The sequence below is a fragment of the Pantherophis guttatus genome, chromosome 1, assembly GCF_059756535.1.
Source record: "Pantherophis guttatus breed Tessera chromosome 1, ASM5975653v1, whole genome shotgun sequence".
Classification (NCBI taxonomy): Eukaryota; Metazoa; Chordata; class Lepidosauria; order Squamata; family Colubridae; genus Pantherophis; species Pantherophis guttatus.
The window spans coordinates 346,545,205-346,560,499 of NC_142063.1; the positions used below are offsets into that span (position 1 = coordinate 346,545,205).

Below are 15,295 nucleotides of genomic sequence, written 5' to 3' on the forward strand. Positions count from 1 at the left end.
GGGGCTGCCCCAGAGAGGAGGAAGGGGGTCAAGCTATTCTCCAAAGCAAAAGGAAGGAAGGAAGGAGGTAGGGAGGGAAAGAGAGAGAGAGAGAGAGAAAGAAAGAAAGAAAGAAAAGAAAGAAGAAAGAAAGAAAAAGAAAGAAAGAAAGGAAAGAAAGAAAGAAAGGAAAGAAAGAAAGAAAGAAAGAAAGAAAGAAAGAAAGAAAGAAAGAAAGAAAGAAAGAAAGACATCTGAATGAACCATAGATGGACAGAAGACATGGCTAGTCTAGTGAAGAGAAGGACCAGGGGAGACAGGAGAGCATCTTCCAGTATTGGAGGGGCTGCCCCAGAGAGAAGGAAGGGGGTCAAGCTATTCTCCAAAGCAAAAGGAAGGAAGGAAGGAGGTAGGGAGGGAAAGAGAGAGAGAGAGAGAGAAAGAAAGAAAGAAAGAAAAGAAAGAAGAAAGAAAGAAAAAGAAAGAAAGAAAGGAAAGAAAGAAAGGAAAGAAAGAAAGAAAGAAAGAAAGAAAGAAAGAAAGAAAGAAAGAAAGAAAGAAAGAAAGAAAAAAAGACATCTGAATGAACCATAGATGGACAGAAGACATGGCTAGTCTAGTGAAGAGAAGGACCAGGGGAGACAGGAGAGCATCTTCCAGTATTGGAGGGGCTGCCCCAGAGAGGAGGAAGGGGATCCAGCTATTCTCCAAAGCAAAAGGAAGGAAGGAAGGAAGGAGAGAGGGAGGGAGGGAGGGAGGAAAGGAAGGTGGAAGGGAGGGAAAGAAAGAGAGAGAGAGAGAGAGAGAGAGAGAGAGAGAGAGAGAGAAAGAAAGAAAGAAAGAAAGAAAGAAAGAAAGAAAGAAAGAAAGAAAGAAAGAAAGACATCTGAATGAACCATAGATGGACAGAAGACATGGCTAGTCTAGTGAAGAGAAGGACCAGGGGAGACAGGAGAGCATCTTCCAGTATTTGAGGGGCTGCCCCAGAGAGGAGGAAGGGGCCGAGCTATTTTCCAAAGCAAAAGGAAGGAAGGAAGGAAGGAGAGAGGGAGGGAGGGAGGGAAGGAAGGTGGAAGGGAGGGAAAGAAAGAGAGAGAGAGAGAGAGAGAGAGAGAGAGAAAGAAAGAAAGAAAGAAAGAAAGAAAGAAAGAAAGAAAGAAAGAAAGAAAGAAAGAAAGAAAGAAAGAAAGAAAAAAAGACATCTGAATGAACCATAGATGGACAGAAGACATGGCTAGTCTAGTGAAGAGAAGGACCAGGGGAGACAGGAGAGCATCTTCCAGTATTGGAGGGGCTGCCCCAGAGAGGAGGAAGGGGATCCAGCTATTCTCCAAAGCAAAAGGAAGGAAGGAAGGAAGGAGAGAGGGAGGGAGGGAGGGAGGAAAGGAAGGTGGAAGGGAGGGAAAGAAAGAGAGAGAGAGAGAGAGAGAGAGAGAGAGAGAGAAAGAAAGAAAGAAAGAAAGAAAGAAAGAAAGAAAGAAAGAAAGAAAGAAAGAAAGAAAGAAAGAAAGACATCTGAATGAACCATAGATGGACAGAAGACATGGCTAGTCTAGTGAAGAGAAGGACCAGGGGAGACAGGAGAGCATCTTCCAGTATTTGAGGGGCTGCCCCAGAGAGGAGGAAGGGGATCCAGCTATTCTCCAAAGCAAAAGGAAGGAAGGAAGGAAGGAGAGAGGGAGGGAGGGAGGGAGGAAAGGAAGGTGGAAGGGAGGGAAAGAAAGAGAGAGAGAGAGAGAGAGAGAGAGAGAGAGAGAAAGAAAGAAAGAAAGAAAGAAAGAAAGAAAGAAAGAAAGAAAGAAAGAAAGAAAGAAAGAAAGAAAGAAAGAAAGAAAGACATCTGAATGAACCATAGATGGACAGAAGACATGGCTAGTCTAGTGAAGAGAAGGACCAGGGGAGACAGGAGAGCATCTTCCAGTATTTGAGGGGCTGCCCCAGAGAGGAGGAAGGGGCCGAGCTATTTTCCAAAGCAAAAGGAAGGAAGGAAGGAAGGAGAGAGGGAGGGAGGGAGGGAAGGAAGGTGGAAGGGAGGGAAAGAAAGAGAGAGAGAGAGAGAGAGAGAGAGAGAGAGAGAGAGAGAGAAAGAAAGAAAGAAAGAAAAGAAAGAAAGAAAGACATCTGAATGAACCATAGATGGACAGAAGACATGGCTGGTCTAGTGAAGAGAAGGACCAGGGGAGACAGGAGAGCATCTTCCAATATTTGAGGGGCTGCCCCAGAGAGGAGGAAGGGGGTCAAGCTATTCTCCAAAGCAAAAGGAAGGAAGGAAGGAGGTAGGGAGGGAGGGAGGGAGGGAAGGAAGGTGCAAGGGAGGGAAAGAAAGAGAGAGAGAGAGAGAGAGAGAGAGAGAGAGAGAAAGAAAGAAAGAAAGAAAAGAAAGAAAGAAAGACATCTGAATGAACCATAGATGGACAGAAGACATGGCTGGTCTAGTGAAGAGAAGGACCAGGGGAGACAGGAGAGCATCTTCCAGTATTTGAGGGGCTGCCCCAGAGAGGAGGAAGGGGGTCAAGCTATTCTCCAAAGCAAAAGGAAGGAAGGAAGGAGGTAGGGAGGGAAAGAGAGAGAGAGAGAGAGAAAGAAAGAAAGAAAGAAAAGAAAGAAGAAAGAAAGAAAAAGAAAGAAAGAAAGGAAAGAAAGAAAGAAAGGAAAGAAAGAAAGAAAGAAAGAAAGAAAGAAAGAAAGAAAGAAAGAAAGAAAGACATCTGAATGAACCATAGATGGACAGAAGACATGGCTAGTCTAGTGAAGAGAAGGACCAGGGGAGACAGGAGAGCATCTTCCAGTATTTGAGGGGCTGCCCCAGAGAGGAGGAAGGGGGTCAAGCTATTCTCCAAAGCAAAAGGAAGGAAGGAAGGAGGTAGGGAGGGAAAGAGAGAGAGAGAGAGAGAAAGAAAGAAAGAAAGAAAAGAAAGAAGAAAGAAAGAAAAAGAAAGAAAGAAAGGAAAGAAAGAAAGAAAGGAAAGAAAGAAAGAAAGAAAGAAAGAAAGAAAGAAAGAAAGAAAGAAAGAAAGAAAGAAAGACATCTGAATGAACCATAGATGGACAGAAGACATGGCTAGTCTAGTGAAGAGAAGGACCAGGGGAGACAGGAGAGCATCTTCCAGTATTGGAGGGGCTGCCCCAGAGAGGAGGAAGGGGGTCAAGCTATTCTCCAAAGCAAAAGGAAGGAAGGAAGGAGGTAGGGAGGGAAAGAGAGAGAGAGAGAGAGAAAGAAAGAAAGAAAGAAAAGAAAGAAGAAAGAAAGAAAAAGAAAGAAAGAAAGGAAAGAAAGAAAGAAAGGAAAGAAAGAAAGAAAGAAAGAAAGAAAGAAAGAAAGAAAGAAAGAAAGAAAGAAAGAAAGAAAGAAAGAAAGAAAGAAAGACATCTGAATGAACCATAGATGGACAGAAGACATGGCTAGTCTAGTGAAGAGAAGGACCAGGGGAGACAGGAGAGCATCTTCCAGTATTGGAGGGGCTGCCCCAGAGAGGAGGAAGGGGGTCAAGCTATTCTCCAAAGCAAAAGGAAGGAAGGAAGGAGGTAGGGAGGGAAAGAGAGAGAGAGAGAGAGAAAGAAAGAAAGAAAGAAAAGAAAGAAGAAAGAAAGAAAAAGAAAGAAAGAAAGGAAAGAAAGAAAGAAAGGAAAGAAAGAAAGAAAGAAAGAAAGAAAGAAAGAAAGAAAGAAAGAAAGAAAGAAAGAAAGAAAGAAAGAAAGAAAGAAAGAAAGAAAGACATCTGAATGAACCATAGATGGACAGAAGACATGGCTAGTCTAGTGAAGAGAAGGACCAGGGGAGACAGGAGAGCATCTTCCAGTATTGGAGGGGCTGCCCCAGAGAGAAGGAAGGGGGTCAAGCTATTCTCCAAAGCAAAAGGAAGGAAGGAAGGAGGTAGGGAGGGAAAGAGAGAGAGAGAGAGAGAAAGAAAGAAAGAAAGAAAAGAAAGAAGAAAGAAAGAAAAAGAAAGAAAGAAAGGAAAGAAAGAAAGAAAGGAAAGAAAGAAAGAAAGAAAGAAAGAAAGAAAGAAAGAAAGAAAGAAAGAAAGAAAGAAAGAAAGAAAGACATCTGAATGAACCATAGGTGGACAGAAGACATGGCTGGTCTAGTGAAGAGAAGTACCAGGGGAGACAGGAGAGCATCTTCCAATATTTGAGGGGCTGCCCCAGAGAGGAGGAAGGGGGTCCAGCTATTTTCCAAAGCAAAAGGAAGGAAGGAAGGAAGGAGGGAGGGAGGGAGGGAGGGAAGGAAGGTGGAAGGGAGGGAAAGAAAGAGAGAGAGAGAGAGAGAGAGAGAAAGAAAGAAAGAAAGAAAGAAAAGAAAGAAAGAAAGACATCTGAATGAACCATAGATGGACAGAAGACATGGCTAGTCTAGTGAAGAAAAGGACCAGGGGAGACAGGAGAGCATCTTCCAATATTTGAGGGGCTGCCCCAGAGAGGAGGAAGGGGGTCCAGCTATTTTCCAAAGCAAAAGGAAGGAAGGAAGGAGGGAGGGAGGGAGGGAGGGAGGGAAGGAAGGTGGAAGGGAGGGAAAGAGAGAGAGAGAGAGAGAAAGAAAGAAAGGAAAGAAAGAAAAGAAAAGAAAAGAAAGAAAGAAAGAAAGAAAGAAAGAAAGAAAGAAAGAAAGAAAGAAAGAAAGAAAGAAAGAAAAGAAAGAAAGACATCTGAATGAACCATAGATGGACAGAAGACATGGCTAGTCTAGTGAAGAGAAGGACCAGGGGAGACAGGAGAGCATCTTCCAATATTTGAGGGGCTGCCCCAGAGAGGAGGAAGGGGGTCAAGCTATTTTCCAAAGCAAAAGGAAGGAAGGAAGGAAGGAAGGAGAGAGGGAGGGAGGGAGGGAAGGAAGGTGGAAGGGAGGGAAAGAAAGAGAGAGAGAGAGAGAGAGAGAGAGGGAGAGAAAGAAAGAAAAGAAAGAAAGAAAGACATCTGAATGAACCATAGATGGACAGAAGACATGGCTGATCTAGGGAAGAGAAGGACCAGGGGAGACAGGAGAGCATCTTCCAATATTTGAGGGGCTGCCCCAGAGAGGAGGAAGGGGGTCAGGCTATTTTCCAAAGCAAAAGGAAGGAAGGAAGGAGGGAGGGAGGGAGGGAAGGAAGGTGGAAGGGAGGGAAAGAAAGAGAGAGAGAGAGAGAGAGAGAGAGAGAGAGAAAGAAAGAAAGAAAGAAAGAAAGAAAGAAAGACATCTGAATGAACCATAGATGGACAGAAGACATGGCTAGTCTAGGGAAGAGAAGGACCAGGGGAGACAGGAGAGCATCTTCCAATATTTGAGGGAGGGGCTGCCCCAGAGAGGAGGAAGGGGGTCCAGCTATTTTCCAAAGCAAAAGGAAGGAAGGAAGGAAGGAGGGAGGGAGGGAGGGAGGGAAGGAAGGTGGAAGGGAGGGAAAGAAAGAGAGAGTGAGAGAAAGAAAGAAAGAAAGAGAAAGAAAGAAAGAAAGAAAGAAAGAAAGAAAGAAAGAAAGAAAGAAAAGAAAGAAAGAAAGACATCTGAATGAACCATAGATGGACAGAAGACATGGCTAGTCTAGTGAAGAAAAGGACCAGGGGAGACAGGAGAGCATCTTCCAATATTTGAGGGGCTGCCCCAGAGAGGAGGAAGGGGGTCAAGCTATTTTCCAAAGCAAAAGGAAGGAAGGAAGGAAGGAAGGAGAGAGGGAGGGAGGGAGGGAAGGAAGGTGGAAGGGAGGGAAAGAAAGAGAGAGAGAGAGAGAGAGAGAGAGGGAGAGAAAGAAAGAAAAGAAAGAAAGAAAGACATCTGAATGAACCATAGATGGACAGAAGACATGGCTAGTCTAGTGAAGAGAAGGACCAGGGGAGACAGGAGAGCATCTTCCAATATTTGAGGGGCTGCCCCAGAGAGGAGGAAGGGGGTCAAGCTATTTTCCAAAGCAAAAGGAAGGAAGGAAGGAGGGAGGGAGAGAGGGAGGGAGGGAAGGAAGGTGGAAGGGAGGGAAAGAAAGAGAGAGAGAGAGAGAAAGAAAAAGAAAGAAAGAAAAAGAAAGAAAGAAAGAAAGAAACAAAGGAAAGAAAGAAAAGAAAAGAAAGAAAGAAAGACATCTGAATGAACCATAGATGGACAGAAGACATGGCTGGTCTAGTGAAGAGAAGGACCAGGGGAGACAGGAGAGCATCTTCCAGTATTTGAGGGGCTGCCCCAGAGAGGAGGAAGGGGGTCAGGCTATTCTCCAAAGCACCCGAAGGCCAGACAAGGAAGAATGGATGGAAACTGACCAAGGAGAGATTCAACCTGGAAATAAAGAGGAATTTTCTGACAGTGAGAAACAATCAACCCATGGAACAGAAGTTGCCTTCGGAAGTTGTGGGAGCTTCATCCCTGGAGGCTTTTAAGAAGAGACTGGACTGCCATCGGTCAGAAATGGTGTAGGGTTTCCTGCTTGGGCAGGGGGTTGGACTAGATGACCTCCAAAGGTCCCTTCCCACTCTGTTCATCTGTATAATCTGTATAAAACCGGTCTTCTCTACGACTTCTCGGAAGTTAATCTCCCTGTTTAGTGCACAAGTGAGCGTATCTAAGGGTTGAATCTTTTTGCTGAGAAGTGAAACCAGACCCTCCTTGGCCACACGATGACGTGACACGACTTCCTTTTCACATCCTTCTTAATTTCCCCCCCCCCCCCCGGGAGAAAACCAGACTGTCTACGAGACCAATTTATACTCGGAGACCGTAGGAAGAAAGCCAGAAAATTTAGAAAGGGCCTTCCCCCCCTCCACCCACCCAAATTTTACAGATTTTAGGAAAGTGTAAAACTTCTGCCTTGATTGGGGGCTTAATATGGGTGGGGGGCTTCTCATTTTAGGCTAATTAAACTAGAACTGAAAGCTTTTTTAAAAAAACAGATTAACAGAGTTGGAAGGGACCTTGCAGGTCATCTAGTCCAGATTTTTGAATCTTCGCTGCGGGACTTTGAGGATATGACTATTCCTGGAATTTTATGAGTTATTAGAGATGTGACTCACTGAATGCCGGGGTTTTTAATCACTGGCTAATAAAGAGCATTTTGCCTGCTTAAAGGGGCCGAGAAAATTAATAATTATTAACTTATTAATTAAATAATATTAATAATTCAAAATGATTAATTTCGAACAACGGATATTATTCCAGTAAGATAATTATTCCCGCAAAGAAGCCTACCTATTAAAAGTTATACATTGGGTCTGGTCGTAAAACGGGCCCACCCTGTTTTACGACCGTTCTTTTCCAGCGGCCGTTAAGCGAATGTGGTGATCGTAAAAGCAGAACGCTGCCGTCATTAAGCGAACACTGAGCTCGTTAAGCAAGCCAACGGTTCGCTCAGGGTGTGGTTTTGCCGAAAACCGGAAGTACCTGCCGGTTTTCACAAACCGTCATAAACTCGGTCATGTGACCGCAGGACGATGCGAATGGCCATCCTTGCAGCCATGTTAGTTTGATCACCTGACCAGGAGGTGGCGCCTGTCCATCAGAATTTTGAAACAGCCAAAATAAGGAGGAGTATATTGAGATTAACAGTTAATATGAAATGAATAAATTGGGTTTAATAACAGAAACAAAGATGATAATGTTGAGTTAAATAGTAAAAATGAAATGATTATGTTGGAATTAAATATTTTTTGAATGCTTATAATAACTGTAATGATTTATATTTTTAAAATACATCCATCTAAGTAAAAAGAAAGAGAAAAATGGAATGATATTTGGTTAGGTTTTAAGATTTAAGTAAACGGGTTTTTGGGATAATGGCATAGTTAAATAGATAGAATTGAGGGAAATTGAGGACCCAGTTTGTGGGGGCAATAAGATGACTTTGTATAAATATACAAAAGTATGAAGGCTATTGCTTAACGCACTGTAAGCCGCCCTGAGTCTCCGGAGAAGGGCGGCATATAAATCAAATTTTAAAAAATAAATAAATAACTGAATAAAATATTAAGTTGTGTTAATTGAAAATTAAGATTTGTTAAGTGATTTGTATTAATCTGTGACCAGATCAATGCTTCGTTTTGGAAAAGATGTGTTTTATGTTTATGCTTTAAAAAAAATAATAAAAAACTTTTTTTCAAAAAAAAAAAAAAGAATTTTGAAACATGACCGGCTGGGGAATTCTGGGAGTTGAAGTCTTAATTTGTTGAGATCGAGAAATATGGGTTTAGCCTGTTGAAACTGGTTCTTCCTTCCGCTTTAAAAGAATCGATTAAAAACAATTGCTATCTTTTACATTCAAAACAATTAATTCCCAGCGCCTTGAATTTGCATCGTTTTAACATAAAATTATCCAAGAAGCCGCTACAGTTCTTTTAAAAGTCAAGAAAACCATCAAGCTTAGAGAGCATTAAGTTCAAGCACCTTCCATCACCTCCTCCTCCTCCTCCTCCTCCTCCTCCTCCTCCTCCTCCTCCTCCTCCTCTTCTCCACAAACCCCTCTCCCTTCTAGCACTGATGATGTTCCCTAGTTGGGTCATGAAACGTCTGCAAGAAAACACCCAAGCTCAGAGAGCACCAAGGACCCCACAGTTCTTCTCTTCCTCCTCCTTTACTCCACAAACCCCACCTACTCCTTTCTACAGTAGCACTGATGATGTTCCCTAGTTGGGTCATGAAACGTCTGCAAGAAAACACCCAAGCTCAGAGAGCACCAAGGACCCCACAGTCCTTCCTCCTCTTCCTCCTCCTTCCTCTCCCCCTCTCAGAAAACCACAGACTCCCTTCTAATACTGATGATTTAGGAGCCTTGGTGGTGCAGCAGACTAAAGTACTATTAAGTAGCACCAGCTGCCTGCAATTACTGCGAGTTCAAATCTCACCAGGCTCGAGATTGACTCAGTCTTCCCTCCTTTCGAGGTAGGTAAAATGAGGACTCGGATTGTGGGGGGCAATAAGCTGACTTTGTATAAAAAAAGAACACTGCTGGGGGGGGGGCGAAAGCCCTACTAAGCAGGTATATACAAAAGTATGAAGGCTATTGCTTAACGCATTGTAAGCCACCCTGAGTCTCCGGAGAAAAGGCGGCATATAAATCGAACCAATAAATAAACAATAATAAATAAATGATGCTACCCTATTTTATATTTAAATATTCTTAAATATTTAAAATATTTAAACGCAGAGCTGGAAATCAGGTAAGACGGCAAGGGGGAGCCCCGTCTTGCTCCACGAGCCCCAAAATAATAAGACCTCCCCGAAAATAAGGCCGAGCGCTTATTTTGGGGTTCAAAAAAATATAAGACAGGGTCTTATTTTCGGGGAACTAGTTGGGACGTGAAACATTTGCAAGAGAAACACCAAACTCAAGAGAACATCGAGGACCCCCACAATTCAACCCCGGTGTAAAAAAATATGAGTTTTGGAAGCCCAGCCCAGGTCCCAGAGACCCCTTTAACTTGAGTTCCCTTACCTGGGCTGGGTCTCAAGCGATTCTCGGCGAGCTCCGAAATGGCCCCCGTTGTGATGGTCTTCTTCAGCCTGGAGCCCCCTGAGGTGGTGACAAGTCCTGGCTTGGCCAGCATATCTTCACTGCTGGCTCTCTTCAGCTGCAGGAGAGGAGAAGGTTAGAGCCCTTGCAAGGATGAGGGTGGCCTGGGGGGGGGGGGGATGCTGGCCGTCATTTCTTTTGCTGCTTAGTCCAAGGATGGCAGACATCCCCCCCCCCATAGACACAATCCATTGGGACAAGGGTGCTGGCCAACCCACAGGAGATGGAACCCCTCCTCTCAGCTGCCCTTGGCTTTCAGAAAAGTGGGGGGGGGGGGAGAAGAGAAGGAGGAAGGAAAGGCTGGAAGGAAGGAAGGAAGGAAGGAAGGAAGAAAAAGTTGGAGGAGAAGAGGAAGAGAAGGAAGAAGAGAAGAAAGGAAGAGGAGGAGGAGAAGAAGGAAGGAAAAGAAGGAAGGAAAAGATTGAGGTAAAGAGGAAGACAAGAAAAGGAAAAGAGGACGATAAGAAGAAAGAAAAGAAAGGTGGAGAGAGGGAAGGAAGGAAAGAAAAGGGAGAAGATGAAGAAAGGAGGAGGTGGAGAAGAAGAAGAAGAAGAAGAGAAAAGGGAGGAGGAGGAAGAGAAGAAGAAAGGAGGAGAAGAAGAAGAGAAAAGGGAGGAGGAAGAGAAGAAGAAAGGAGGAAGAGGAGAAGAGAAAAGGGAGGAGGAGGAAGAGAAGAAGAAAGGAGGAGGAGGAGAAGAATAAGAAGAAAAGAAAAGGGAGGAGGAAGAGAAGAAGAGGTGGAAAGGAAGAAAGGAAGAAAAAGATTGAGATAGAGGAAGAGAAGGAAGAAAGAAAAGGAGGCGGTTGGAGGGAAGGAAAGAAGGAAGAAGAAAAGGAAGAAAAATGGGCAAGAAAAAAGGAGGAGGAGAGGAAGAAGAAGAAAGGAGGAGGAAGAGGAGGAGGAGGAGAAGGAAGGAAAAGAAGGAAGGAAAAGATTGAGGTAAAGAGGAAGACAAGAAAAGGAAAAGAGGATGATAAGAAGAAAAGAAAAAAAAAGGGGGGGGGAGATAGATTACAAAAAAAATAAAATAACCAGCCCAGGAAGCAAATTGGCTCATCCTGGCTGATTTTTCAGGAAAGCCCCCCCAAGGAAGAGATCCAGGGACCAATTTCCTGACTTCTTCACCTCTTTGAGATCTAGCAACTTGCTCGATCGTTCAAAGCGTCTCTATCGCTGATCATCCCACGTGTTTCAAAAATTAGGCAGCTCCTTCCACAGGTAGATCAGGGCCAAACCTGACAGGTAGCCGTTTTTTGGAATTGCCGTCATTCCCGAGATTGGATTTATAGAGGTAGTCCTCGATTTACAACAGTTCCTTCAGTGACCGTCCGAACTTACAACGGCACTGAAAAAAATGACTTTTTTCACATTTACGACCGTTGCAGCATCCTTTTGGTCGAAAATTCAGACCATTTGGCAACTGACTCACACTTACATCGGTTGCACAGTCCCTGGGTCACGTGATCCCCTTTTGCGACAAAGCGAAGTCAACAGGGAAGCCAGATTCACTTAACGGCCGTGGCAAAAAAAGGCCGTAAAAGGGGGCAAAACTGGCTTAACAAGTCTCGCTTAGCAACGGAAATTTCGGCCTCCGTTGCGGTCGTAAGTCGAGGACCACCTGTACACATCTGGAGGGCGCAATTCTTGCACGCGACAGCCCCGTGCTGAGATTTTTCGCCCCCCGCCCTGTCCCCTTCTGTGCCCGAACCTTGCTCAGCCGCGAGTCGAACGCCAGCGAGGTGGAAGACTTGGAGGGTCTCATGCCCCCCGTGGGGGCAGGCGGTGGTTTTCCTCCTCGGTCGGTGACGTGGCTCCCCGGTTTGGCCACTACGCCCCACGGCCTGGCCGCCCCCTTCATTGTGCGGCGGGAAGAAGCCTCGCCCTGCAAAAGAGAGACATGGGGGGGGAAAGAGGGGGGGAAGGGGCCGTTAATGGGTCTGGAAACGTCTAACCATGGTGGTTTGAAGATGGGTGGACTTCAACTCCCAGAATTCCCGTCAGTAGTCTTTAAAATGGGTGGATTTTAATTCCCTCCCCCCTCCTCCTCCTTTCCTTTCCTTCCTTTCTTCCTTCCTCCCACTATTCTTTCTTCCTCCCCCTTCCCACTCTCTTCCCCTTCTTTCCTTCCCCTATTCTTCCTCCCTTCCTCCTCTACCATCTCTCCCACTTCCTTCCTTCTTTCCTTTCCTTCCTTCCTATTCTTCCTCCCTCCCTCCCTCCTCCTCTTCCTTCCTTTCTCTATTCTTCCTCTCTTCCTCCTCTACCATCTCTCCCCTTCCTTCCTTCTTTCCTTTCTTTCCGTCCTATTCTTTCTTCCTCTCCCTCCTCCTCCCAACCTCCTTCCTTCCTTCCCCTATTCTTCCTTCCTCCTTCCTTCCTTCTCCTCTTTTCCCTTTCTCCTCTTCCTTCCTTCCTTCCTTCCCCTATTCTTCCTCCCTTCCTCCTCCACCATCCCGCCCCCTTTCTTCCTTCCTTCTTTTCCTTCTTCCGTTCTCCTTCCCTTCTTTTCCTTCTCCTTTCTTGCCTTCTCCTTTTCTCCTTTTCCTTCTCCCTCTTCCATTCTCCTTCTTCCCTTCTTTTCCTTCTCCCTCTTCCCTTTTTCCTTCTCCTCTTCACCTTCCCCCTTTCCTTCTCCTTCTCCTGCTTCCTTCTCCCTCTTCCCTTTCTTCTTCCTCTCTTCACCTTCTCCCTCTTCCCTTTTTTTCTTCTCCTCTTCACCTTCTCCCTCTCCTTTTTCTTCTCCCTCCTTCCCCCTCTTCCCTTCTCCTTCTCCTTTTCCTTCTTCCTATTCTTTCATCTTCTTCCTTCCTTTCTCCTTTCCCTGGTTCTGTTCTCCTTCTTCCCTTCTCCTCCCTCTTCTCTTCTTCTTCTGCCTTTCCTTCTTCTCTCTCTTCTCTTTTCCTTCTCTAACCTTCTCTTCTCCTTTCTCTCTCCTCCTACCCTTCATTCCTGAATCGTAGAATAACAGAGCGGGAAGGGACCTTGGAGGTCTTCTAGTCCAACCTCCTGCAGAGACAGGAAACCTTATACCAGTGACGGCTAACCTTTTGGCCATTGCGTGCCGGAAGCGGTGTGTGGGGGGGGGGAAGGGATGTTGCACACGCGTATACCCACACCCATAATTCTATGCGCCCAGCCACCCACGCATGTGCACACGACCCCCCGCGCTCCCCCTTCTTTTGGCACGCAATGGCACGGTGGGCCCAGTAGGCTCGTTTTTCACTCTCCCCAGGCTCTAGAGCCTTCCTAGGAGCCTGGGGAGGGCAAAAACAGCCTTCCCCATCCCACCAGAGGCCCTCCAGAGGCTGGAAACAGCGTGTTTTCTGACTTCCGGTGGGCCCAGAAGGCCTGAAAATCAGCTGGCCAGAGCTGAGCTCGCGTGCCCACCAGTATGGCTCTGCGTGCCATTTGTGGCACGCGTGCCATGGGCTCGCCATCACAGCCTTATACCCTTTCAGACAAATGGCTGTCCAGTCTCTTCTTAAAAAACCTCCAGTGTTGGAGGACACAGAACTTCTGGAGAAGTTGTGGGGGCTTTTATAAATTTACATTTTATTTTACTCAAACGTCTACAGCCATCGCATCTCGGCCAAGTGGCGACGGTTAAGAGGATCCTAGCGTTTGGTTTATAGATTTCCTCTGCTCAATTTCTACAACACCAGCCGCTTGCCAAGCGTCTGAATTCCGATCAGATGATCTTGGGGATGCTGCCATGGTCGTAAGGGTGGAAAACCATCCTAAGCCGCTTTCTTCGGTGCCGTCGTAACCTTGGGCGGTCCCTAAATGAACGGTCGTAAGTCGAGGATTCCCTGTATGCCCTTCCCCCCTCAAAAAAAGTAAACAGATCTATGAAATATTGCTCAGTGCGAGGCCCTCTTGCACCAAGCACGCCTTGCACACTTCCTATCCTCCAAACCGCACTCAAAACAATTGCAACCATTTCCGAGCGTTCCCATGTGCAAAAACACTCCCCATTTTTTTTTGCATGTCAGGAAGGAGTTAAGCTTGCCTGCCTGTCTCTCCAGAAGGGATTCTGTTCCCTGTTCAGCTCCAAACTTCCCGATGTTCCTTTTAGTGCCAGATGGCAAAAAAAAAATGTCCGGGGAAGTCAATTGGGTAAGCGGTGGAGAACCACGAGACATTCTCACACTCACACACTCACACAAAGAGAGAGAGAAAAAGACAGACAGACAGACAGCCTTTGTAGAACTCTTCGCAACACATGTGGATGGACACCTGGCATCCAGACACATCACCCGGAAGAGCTAAGATGTTTTCGTCAGTTAAAGGAGGTCCAGCACAGGAGAAGCTGCTAAAGCAGCGTTTCTCAATCTTAGCAAATTTAAGTGGATGGACTTCCCCTCCCAGAATCCCCCAGCCAGCAATGCTTTAAGAGGGGGGAGCTTCCACTCCCAGAATTCCCCAGCCAGCCATGCTTTAAGAGGGGTGGGCTTCCCATCCAAGAATCCCCCATCCAGCCATGCTTTAAGAGGGGTGGGCTTCCACTCCCAGAATTCCCCAGCCAGCCATGCTTTAAGAGGGGTGGGCTTCCACTCCCAGAATTCCCCAGCCAGCTATGCTTTAAGATGAGTGGACTTCCACTCCCAGAATCCCCCACCCAGAATGCTTTAAGAGGGATGGACTTCCACTCCCAGAATCCCCCAGCCAGCCTGCTTTAAGAGGGGTGATTTCCACTCCCAGAATTCCCCAGCCAGCGTGCTTTAAGAGGGGTGGACTTCCACTCCCAGAATCCCCCAGCCAGCAATGCTTTAAGAGGGGGGGGCTTCCACTCCCAGAATCCCCCAGCCAGCAATGCTTTAAGAGGGGGGGGGCTTCCACTCCCAGAATCCCCCAGCCAGCCATGCTTTAAGAGGGGGGAGCTTCCACTACCAGAATTCCCCAGCCAGCCATGCTTTAAGAGGGGTGGACTTCCACTCCCAGAATCCCCATCCAGCATGCTTTAAGAGGGGTGGGCTTCCCGTCCTAGAATTCCCCAGCCAGACATGTTTTAAGAGGGGAGAACTTCCACTCCCAGAATTTGGTTGCCAAAAACCTGAATCATGATCACAAAGTTGCTATGATGGTCGTAAATTCGAGGACCAGTCTTAAGTCACGTTTCCAGCACTATATTAAATTTGAATGATTGCTAAGCAAATGGCCAATCACCAGGGGACTGGAAGTTCCAGTTCCTCCTTAGGGATTAAAGCTGGGTGACTTTGGGTCAATCACCAGGAGAGTGGAAGTTCTAGTCCTGTTTTAAGCATGAAAATCACTGGGTGACGTTGGGCCAATCATCAGAAGACTGGGAATTCTAGTCCAGCCTCAGGCATGAGAACTGGCTTGGTGACTTTGGATCAATCACCAGGAGACTGGAAGTTCTAGTCCCATCTTAGGTATGAAAGCTGCATGACTTTGGGCCAATCACCAGGAGAGGGTGAGTTCTAGTCCCGCCTTAAGCATGAAAGCCGGCTGGGTAACTTTCGGCCAATCACCAGGAGATGGTGAGTTCTAGTCCCGCCTTAGGCATAAAAACTAATTGGATGATTTTGAGCAAATCACCAGGAGACAGTGAGTTCTAGTCCTGCCTTAGGCATGAAAGCCAGCTGGGTGACTTTGGGCCAATCACTAGGAGACAGTGAGTTCTAGTTCCGCCTTAGGCATAAAAACTAATTGGATGACTTTGAGCCAATCACCAGGAGACGGTGAGTTCTAGTTCCGCCTTAGGCATAAAAACTAATTGGATGACTTTGAGCCAATCACCAGGAGACGGTGAGCTCTAGTTCCGCCTTAGGCATAAAAACTAATTGGATGACTTTGAGCCAATCACCAGGAGACAGTGAGTTCTAGTTC

The 15,295-nt window shown here is 46.1% G+C and overlaps 1 protein-coding gene and 1 long non-coding RNA gene across 2 annotated transcripts in view; both read right to left on the minus strand.

Moving 5' to 3' along the window:
- SPECC1 (sperm antigen with calponin homology and coiled-coil domains 1) overlaps window positions 1-15,295 on the minus strand; it is a 172,511-nt gene that overhangs the window by 133,986 nt on the left and 23,230 nt on the right. The window contains exons 3-4 of the mRNA XM_087890321.1: window positions 11,154-11,327; window positions 9,366-9,501 (exon numbers count right to left, since the gene is read on the minus strand). Of these exons, the coding sequence (XP_087746447.1) occupies window positions 9,366-9,501; window positions 11,154-11,327 (310 nt within the window). The remainder of the gene's footprint in view (window positions 1-9,365; window positions 9,502-11,153; window positions 11,328-15,295) is intronic.
- On the minus strand, window positions 11,971-12,161 carry LOC148117002 (uncharacterized). The gene is made up of 2 exons (XR_015733286.1): window positions 12,128-12,161; window positions 11,971-12,079 (listed from the first exon to the last, which is right to left on the minus strand). It is a non-coding gene; the product is annotated as an uncharacterized LOC148117002 (long non-coding RNA).